The sequence below is a fragment of the Oryza sativa genome, chromosome 10, assembly GCF_034140825.1.
Source record: "Oryza sativa Japonica Group chromosome 10, ASM3414082v1".
NCBI classification, from domain to species: Eukaryota; Viridiplantae; Streptophyta; class Magnoliopsida; order Poales; family Poaceae; genus Oryza; species Oryza sativa.
The window spans coordinates 13,591,633-13,601,720 of NC_089044.1; the positions used below are offsets into that span (position 1 = coordinate 13,591,633).

General features: G+C 38.8%; 1 protein-coding gene across 1 annotated transcript; it reads right to left on the reverse strand.

The window, feature by feature from the left end:
* Nucleotides 1-570: 570 nt before the first annotated feature.
* On the reverse strand, nt 571-6,675 carry LOC4348523 (pumilio homolog 23). Its single transcript, XM_015759556.3, has 11 exons — nt 6,355-6,675; nt 5,202-5,554; nt 4,714-5,077; nt 4,335-4,640; nt 4,069-4,233; nt 3,696-3,839; nt 3,066-3,185; nt 2,795-2,974; nt 2,266-2,414; nt 1,434-1,616; nt 571-1,355 (listed from the first exon to the last, which is right to left on the reverse strand). The coding sequence occupies exons 2-11, from the start codon at nt 5,528-5,530 to the stop codon at nt 776-778; spliced, it is 2,520 nt and encodes an 839-aa protein (XP_015615042.1). The 5' UTR covers nt 5,531-5,554; nt 6,355-6,675; the 3' UTR covers nt 571-775.
* Nucleotides 6,676-10,088: the final 3,413 nt, after the last annotated feature.

The window sequence follows — 10,088 nt, forward strand, 5'->3', positions numbered from 1 at the left end:
TACTCACATTCATATAGATGTTAATGAATCTAGACACACATATTTATCTAGATTCATTAACATCTATATGAATATGAGCAATGCTAGAATGACTTACATTATGAAACGGAGGGAGTAGCTATTATAAACATATATATTTAGGGAAAAAATAGCAATGAAACATTTGTCTTGGAGACTGTAAATGTCTAAAACGATGAGTAAAAAAGAACGGAGGCAGTCGCATAGTAACACGGAGATTCTCCCTACTGGAGTAGAGATTCCTAGGTTTTTAGATCACTAGTGGCCTCTTGTCATTTTTGTCATAACTACACAGGAAGTGTGATAGTTAAGAACAGAACTGCAGTTCACAAGAACTTGTCCTGGACTGAAGCTCTACAACCTACAAGCAACAATTATGCGAAATTTCATGACGGTTAAACAAATGGTTGTTAGTGTTCAGAGACATGTTCGTCTTTTGCACAATACGCATCAACTGAAGAGACAAGTGTTACGGAGTTAGTACGAGTTATTTTCAGATGTTCAGCAAAGACATGCTGTGATGGTTTGATGAACTTTTCAGAAAATCCCCACTTGAACAAAAAAAAAAAAAAACTATCTCAGCATTCACGTGTTACCAGTTAACAATCTATTCCTAGGATCTTACAAGCTCATGACTCGCAACAGTTGAGGAGAAATAGTAAACAAAATTGCTGCTTCCCAACCTTTGAAAGAAAGGGGAAAATTAGCTCAGATGTTCATGTTTTCTACAGCTGCACCCAAAAGATATATGAATTGGCTAGCTCTTGCCAGGCATTTCAGTCTTAAGAAGTTTGCGCACTTCACTCGCAGACAGTTTCTCCTTACCAGCCAGATCAGCAAGCTCGGCGATCGACCGTTTCTGTTTGCCGCTATTCCTGACAAATGGTGTGCCAGCACTGTCCCGAACGAACATCTTGCCAGAGGAATTGCCAGCATTGGGTTTATGATGTTTTTGCCTTTTGAAACTTGGTTTGTCTGAAAGGAAGCCTGGTGATTTCCTCTTGGCAGAGTTCTTCAGGAATGCCATGCTGGTCCCAGAATCTTCGTTCGTGGGTTTCTTGTTGCTTGATTCTTTCTCACAAGTTGTCTTCTCGGACTTTATCCTCTTGGTTTTGCCTACGTGGGATAAATCCTGCTTGTTGGTACTTGCATCTTCAGTAGTAACATCAGTCTTGTCTTTCTGTTTACGCTTCTTGGAAGGACTTCGAGAAGTGAGAAGTTCTTCAATGTTCTGCCCAGCGCCTTTACTGCTCAAGCCAAACTCCACTTGAAATTCTCTCTGAGTAGTTTCCTTCGATGTTTGGCTGGCCCTCCACTGATCAGGTCGCCTTGAATATCTGTTACAAATCAAATGGTAAGTTGACTAATATGAGAAAAAAATGCATAGCATGCTAAACAACAGAGAGACGAATTACCTGTCTACATCCAACTTCTTTAACAAGTGGAACCCATGTCTTGTCCTAGAAAGTTCAGTTTGCACAGCCAACAGCTCAACCACAATAGCCTCTTTATGAGAAAAATTACTGGCAGTAAAGCACTTCTCAACTAAGAATGAACCAGAAGGATTCATAGCAATCTCTCCATAGTGGCCTTGCAACCTGTCAGATCGCAAATGCTAGTAAGACAAGGTGCATACTCATGAAACCATACAGCAGATCTTTGCACCTTTCATTTCATTATTATTCTATGCCAAAAGGTACTGAAGTACTGAGCTAATCCATGCAGTTAGATGCCAAAGGTACTTCAACTTAACATATTACAGGCAAATAACCTGTGACTATATAACCTTACACATTGAATCTGACAGACAATAGTATTGAATGTAGTCATGTTGCAACCATGAAATGGCATATCTACGGAGATAGTGCAGGGCAGCACACCAGCAAAAAAAAATATTTAGGTAGCCGAAGCCCACCTTCTACCATACTTGCCCACATGATCCAGTGCACTATACTATTGCAAACTTCAACATTCTACACTGCCTATTAAGTAGCACCATAAACAGAAATAATGAATACAAGGTTTGATTACTATTCAAAGGAGTGACAAGAGACATAATAGTGCTACTAGTGCTCCCCTAGCTTTACAGCTTTCTTGTAACATCAGCATTTTGTTAGGAGTATGATATGCCACGTCACTGAGAGATTTAAAAAAATGCAAGCGAATTAGAATATTACTGCGTAGAAAACATTTTGGGAATCATAAGAAACAATATTCAAAGAGTTGAGGTGCTTGGATAAGGCTTACTTTGCAAAAACTTTAAATTTCCGCTTTGCAGTAGCACTAGAACATAGAAAAGCCTCAAGAACACGGCTACCTCCTGAATCCTTGGAAATTTGGAGGATCTTGTTATCATCCATAGCCAGCAAACTTGCAACATATGGTCGAATATATTGCTGTACAGAATACACAAATAACTAGTAAGGTCCTCTAACCAATCCAGGTGTTGTCATACTTACAATACTACTGTTCAGGAAATAAGCAATTTCTGTAAGATGGCAATGAGACAAGATCATAAAAACAGAGGTACTACATCTTCCTATTGAATTGAGAAAGAAGTAAAGTACTTATCAACTTAGCATAGCAAGGCCAGAGAGATGAAGTTAATGAGACTGGAAGATGAAGATCAAAGCACAGAAAGGAACTGAATTGCGTAACAGACATGAAAAAAACATCATAAACAATGAACAATCAAGAGCACATGCTATTTAACTAGGGACATTGTAACCACAGAACAGTTAAGTGCTGTAACAAGAGCATGGCAGTTTTGACATACATGTGGGTATTGCAGAATTGATTGCAGCATCAGGCAACCCAGGACACTCATCTTTGCACCAAGAGGCCATTCCCAAGATGATTTCTGGTGGAGGTAGTTCTCAAGAAAAAGCATATGTGCAACAATGCTATCAGAAGATTCAGAATTTGAACTTAATGCTGCAGAAAGAACTTGGGAACTCTGCAGTTCAAATCATATGAGTTAGATATCATTGAGTCAAAACTAATTATCCATTATCGATGCAGAAATATTTAGTTGAAAAAGTGAAGACCTCAAGGCGTTTTGTTTCGAGCCTTTGGCATGCCGCTAAGATAGAAGCTACAACCCCCGCTTTCCCTAGTTCAAGCAACTCATTGATTCTGGAACCAAGTTCATCCCAAATTTGCTCCATCTATCAATGAAACAAGAATTACATCATTGAGGATTAGTCGGTTGTTGAACAAGGAAAATCTATAACTTAAATTATGTAGTTGACAAGCATTGGAAACAGAATAGGGTGGAATAGAATTATAATCACATAGTATGCACTATGCATTTTAGGCATGCACTCACACATGGACACAAGATTATTATCCTTCCCAAGATTAGCACATAAATTATGGTTCAGGAATCATGCATTGTTTGTCACACAAAAGGTAGTCTGACGGTGCATGTTGCATTTTGCAAGTTGAATATGACGATAAATTATAATTAATCTAACATAAGAAAGGAAGATGTGTCAAAAATCAGCATGTCCCTTAATTTGTGATGATGATTTATGGAATGCTCACTGACTCGATGCAATATGAATAGAGAGAAGAAAGCATTTATTTTGGTCCGGCCGATCAACTTGCTGTAAGGACATCTTTTTTAAGTGAAAGAAATTAATAAAATTGCCAATGAACATTTGAATGACATATACCTGGTCTGAGGTTTTAGCTGATGCTACCAAGGCTTGCACCACATAGTTACCACAGTGGTGAGATGAGATCGCAAATAGTGCACCCTTAAGAGTACCTGTCAGCATATTGTTGCGCAGTTCCTCAGGGGCAACCTCCACGATGACCTGCCATTTAGATCCATGAATATTTTCCATGTCTACCAAGTTGAAGGATGATCAAGATTTGACCACCACTTGCTAATGCCTCTTAGTGGCTTTCAATTTTCCATGCAATTTGAAATTGTCTATCATGCCAGCAAGAACAACATGATCTATACAGATGAATGTCTTAAGCATAAAAAAGTGTGAAATACATCACTTGACTCTCACTGAACAGATAGCTAAAAAAGCATACCTCCAAGAGATGGCTGTAAGCAGTATCTTCAAGTAAAGCAATAATTTCATTCTTTTGTTCACTACGATCTTTTTTCTGTGCAGTGTCATCCTCATCAAAACCAAGAAGAATTGATATTATATAATTCAATTCATGATCATCACCAGCTGATAATTTAAGTGCAGTCTGCCAAAGCATACAATATATATAATAAGCAAGAGCCCAGTAAGTAAAATCCAAATTGTTTACATAAAATTATATTATTATGGAATACAATAGAAACCAACCTGTAACACAAGGCTACTGTTTTTGTCAGTTTCTAAACTCGCAATATCATCTTTTGCATTTTGCAGCATTTCCCTGACAAAAGACTTAAAAATGTCTGAAAACCCACATCCTTGGTTCTTGGGATCGCTTCCACCTGATCGAGTTGAACCACAACTTAATCTCTCAGCGAGAACTGCAGATCTCTTTGTAGTGTGGAAGTCTTGCAGTGATTGCAAGGGAACTCCCTTACAAAGACAAAGAAGCGTCCGTAACACATGTGATCCATAGCAGCTTGACATCACATTAGCAGCATCTCCAGCAATGACCTGTAGCAACAATTCAAAAGTGAGTTCCACTGGTACCATGGGAAAAAAGCACAGAACCAACTGAAAAACATACCTTGCATATCCTAATCAATATATCTTCTATAATGCCCCTGGAGGCCTCATCTTCAAGATGTGTTGCTAGAGACTTGAGAGCTGCTTCAGCCACGTGTGATCCAAATTTATCGACGGCAATAATATGAAAAGATTCGATGGAATTGTGAAGGAACACACATAGCTGCTCCAATTCACAACCTTCTACAAGAACCTGCAAAGTGTGGCTTATTGGACCGTCAGTAGCAAGTTCAAGCTCTTTCCCTTTAGTTTCTTCTAATGCATTGGCACATATAGTTGCACGCTCCTCCAAATCAATTTCCTTATTGTCAAATAGGTAAGAAATCTCCAAAAAGTACTTTGCAGTTTCTGGATCAACCCTTTTCCTGAGAAATGTCCACAAAAGATACAGAACTCCCCTTCAGAACTTAGCATCCGCGTGCATATAACTAGGCTATCTCACTTGCATAATTAATGGGGCATGAATATTTTGAAAACAAAGAGTCATACCTGAGAAAATTTGTTACTGGCTTTGATGCCTTGGAGGGCAGTAATGTATTATCATTCTTCATATGGCCAGGATTCATCTCTATGGAACTATCTGAATGGCAACTCTTCCCACGCCCTTTGCTCTTCTTCCCATCCCCACTCTTCTTCCTCCCATGTTTAGCTTTCTCAGCTGAAGGTCTGTTGCTTGAACTAGAACCCCCTTTTCGAGGCTTCTCACTCTTATCCTTCCTTCCTCTCCTCATCGGTAAGCTGTCATCAATATCTCCCTCAGGCAAACACCTTTGTTTGTCACCCTTCCGTCGAAGAGCCTTTGACCCAAAACAAACCATGGTAAAGATGCACCTCGACAGTAACTGCAAACCATTGAGACGAGGGCAGATGAAGCATAAATGCATAATCAGCATTCTCAAAGTAGTTTCAGAGAAGGAACAAGTTTCAACAAACAAAACCCCACACAAACAATGTCTTTGGAGGCACTAGTGGAAATTAGTGCTTTCTCATGTCAGCGTATCCTCGACAGCAAAAAAGTAAACGGCGAATTCATCCCGGAGATATTTTCTAAACCAATCAAGCAATGAAATCACCTGTTATGCTTTCTATCGAAGCAGCGCACAAAGCCTTTTATGATTGTATAAAAAAAATAAAAGTAAAATATCAAGCAATGAACTCGCCAAGACCACATCAATAGTTGTGTTTTGTATGATCTTCCCAAGTCAGCTCTTTCTCTTTTCTTGAAACAATCTAAGCTAAAAAATCAACTGGACAGTAACAGGCAAGTGAATCTTCAAAAGCATTCCCAGTTCAAGCTATTTACATATCACCGCTACACTTTTGAAGATAATCAACAGAAATTGAAACAGCTCAGCTCTTGCTATACATTGTCCATTACTCCCACACTAAGCAAGAACCAATCACTCCATTGTCCCCAACACGCTCGATGGCCAAGCAAGCCATAACTAGTGCAGGAATTTGGAGACGGGGTTACAACATGTCAAAAGATAAAAAATAAATCTCCACAATAGCGGAAATCAAGTGTTAAAGTTAGCACCTAATCAAACCAGTAAAACTCATTTTACGACGAGAAGTACAGAGCTCTGTCAGTCGAATCAAAAACATCGAGGCATTTGGCTAAGGGGGAAGAGTATCCATCCACCTTTTTCTCACTGGAAACGCGTTCTCCCGCGGCGTGGCTGCTTCCTCCGCCGATGGACTCCCCCTTGCTTTCGGCTCTGCCGCCTGGCCGGTCGGCGGCGCCTTTGCTGTCCAGGCGACGCGGGAGACCAGCACAGGGACCGGAGCGGGGGCCTGTGGACTGCGCTCAGCGGTCGCCGGGCGGGTGGGCGGAGGGCCGGGGAGGGAGGCGGCGGCGGAGGGCGGCCGGAGGCGGGGCGGGAGAACGGCGGGACGACGGCAGGGCGAGGGCGAAGAGAAGAGATAGTTTGTCAGGTCGGGCCTTTAGGGCACCAAATGGGCCAGATGGGTTGGATGGGCCGTGGGCCTTTGGATGTTGGTTGGGCTGGGTTTTGATGCCGATTTGCTAATTCGCGCACGCGCCGCGCCAGCTGTCGCCTCACCACACGCCAGTTTTTCCCTTTTTTTTAGGCGAAATCTAAACCGAGAATAACCAGTGACGAACCAATTTGTGAGAAGGACTGCTACACGTGCTGACGTGCATACTTGTTTTTCCTCTTAGACATGCATGCCTTTTTCCTCCTTCTTATAAAGTTTTCTCTCAAATTACTTATCCGATCTACAATCCGATTATACCATTGGGTTCGTTACAATTAAATCTTCACAACAAAATCTTACATGATTATATTACGATGAAAAAATATTTATATTTGTAAATTACTTTTATTATATACATAAGTTACTTTTATCATATATATAAAATAATTTTAGATTTGACTAAGTTACTTCTTAGATCTTATTATAAATATTTAATTGTTACGAACACAACGGTGTAATCGGATCGTAGATTGGATGAGTAGTTTAAGAGAAAATTTTATTTGAAGTATAGGTGGATAGGATCTCTCATAGATGGAGTGGTAGCTGATTTAGATAAACCAGCTACCACTAGCTGTGTAGTCACGTTCATCATGGCAAATCTAAAGTAAATTCAATAAAGTCTAAAAGTAATTTACATATATTATAAAAGTATCTTAAAACAAAACGAAAACATACTATTGCATTTTTTAAGTTGAAAGGAAACACTAGATGGAGTACAAACTAGTTACCACTAGTTGTGTAGTCACGTCCAATGAAAAAAAAATGCATGCATTAAAGTTACTTTCTTTTTGTTATAAGCTACGGAGTACTTCTATAATATATGTAAATTTATTTTAAGCTTTATTGAATTTACTTTTATATGTCGAAGAAGTAATTTAGTGAAATCTAAAAGTAATTTAGATATATTATAAAAGTAATTTATAATTTTTCATCAAAATATAATCATGTGAGATTTTGTTATAAAGATTTAATTGTTACGAACACAACGGTGTAATCGGATCGTAGATTGGATGAGTAGTTTAAGAGAAAATTTTATTAGAAGTATAGGTGGATAGGGTCTCTCATAGATAGAGTGGTAGCTGATTTAGACAAACCAGCTACCACTAGCTGTGTAGTCACGTCCTTTTTCTTTTCGCCTCCTTCACGCTAGGTTTTCCGTTTTCTTTTTTGCGTTTTTTTTCATTCTCTTTTTGCGGTTTTTTCATATTACTTTTTTTAATCTTTAGCACACGTATTTTTACAAATGTTTTAAGTTGAAAGTTTTTAAATCTTGATTTGAAAGTTTTCAAATCTTAACTTAAAAATCTTCAAATCTGTACTTGAAATTTTCAAATCTCGAGTTGAAAGTTTTCGAATCTGAGTTGAAAGTTTTCAAAATTTGTCTTACAAATTTAAATTTTGAGTTGAAAATTTTCAAAATTTGAGTTGAAAGTTTTTAAATCTCGAATTGAATGTTTTCAAATCTGAGTTGAAAGTTTTCAAAATCTGAGTTGAAAGTTTTCAAATCCGGTATGAAAGTTTTCAAAGTTTAGTTGAAAGTTTTTCAAATTTGAAATGAAAAGTTGAAATTTTTCAAATTTTGACTTAAAAAATTTAAATTTTGAGTTGAAAGTTTTTAAATCTAGGTTTAAAATTTTGAAAATTTGACTTTAGATATAAATTTCATTTTCGTTAGTTCAAAAAAATCTCACGAAAAAAAAATCCTAACTACTACCGTCATTTATCTCTAACTGTAATTATACTAATAGATTAACTGCCTTAGCCTGGAAAAGAAGTGTGGCCGCGTGCGCCCCTGGCGCGCACTCGCCGAGTAGGACCCCCGTTTTGATGTTAAGCTGCTCTTTTCGGAAGAAAGTTTGGTACTTAGGATGAAAGTCCTAGTTATAGGAAGGATTAAGTCCATTGGAGGTCCCCTAGATAAATTTGTTATATATTTGTTCAAGTAGACAATTTGTGCTTATCAATATTAGCCACAGACCCAACTCAAACAGCCAACTATCGCCTTCAACCCCCTAGAAGATAGTCACGTGCCCGTATGTCGAAGCCGATCCTCCCCATCAATTTCGACCGAATCTTTCTCGATCTCCCAAAAATGGTTTATGGGCTTTTGACTCACTCTATCTCCGTTTTTCCCAAAATTGGAGCGAATTCGTAAAACTCAGATAAAAATGGTCGGCGAAGCTCGCTGGCCGGCCATCATTGGCGACTAAGATTAAATCCAGCGAATTAAAGCTAAATTGAAAGTGGAAATTGTGACAAAAATAATAAGGGAGAAGTGATGAATTGATTTTTGCTATCAATTGGAGGAGAAAATGCACTAGGAGACATATCGACGTTGGCGACGCTAGGGTTTGGCCCGGTGGCAGCAAGAGGAGTGTTGCGCGTGTGAAAAGGATCATACGAGATCAAAAAAAACGGTGATGGGAAAAACCGGATGGACAAAAAACCAAAGCGTGATCAGGAAAAATATCAGCGAAAAAAAGACGAACCAAAAAAATAGCAAAAGCTTTACGATTTTTTAATTAGGTATAGATATGTACCTGTCAAAGTTTTAAAATCCAACAAACAGTTTTATATCAAATAATAAGTATGTAGGAGTATACATTTTTATGGTATCATTTTTTTAAACTAAACATTTGAGAATTAGTAATGGTTAGAACTTTAGAAGTTTAATGAAATATTAACTTAAGCGTTTTTTTTATCAGAGGAAGTTGTCAACAAAGATAACACGGGTTGATTACTCCCTTATTGATAGAGATAGCCTCCATTTTATAGCACAAAAGATTAGGGGTTGCCCCTCTTTCACGATGTCGACGTTTGATATCGCAACTGCGGTATTTTGCATAGTATGGGGATCGTTGGTACTAGGGTATATGCGAGATTGAGATAAAAGAGATAGAGACAGGGATTTTTATACAGGTTCGGGCCCCTTATCTGACAGGTAATAGCCTTATATCCTGTTTATATGGGATTGATATAGAAAACCACATAGTACAACAATTGGGATAACCTATCTAGCCATCGTCGACTTGGCGGCATGAGCACCAACTCGTAGTCGATGACGGGGTACCCTTTCTCCGCGAATATGAAATCGGTGAGATCAGAGATAGCGCTAGATCCCTCTTGCCGGTCTTCGCAGGTACCGGATGGGGTATGTCTAGGCTAATCTCGGATGTCGATGTTTGGCGGCGTATTGGCTTGTGTATTGTAGGTTGTGGCTTCTTGATCTGTTGTCTCCTTTCCTCTCCTCCTAGGGGGGCTTGTATTTATACCCATAGATGCCCCCTTGTCCAAGTAGAACCAGGGAGATAAATATGGATACGATCCGAGTAGTCCTTGTAGTTTCCATATAGAACTCTATTCGTCCTTCCTTATCCG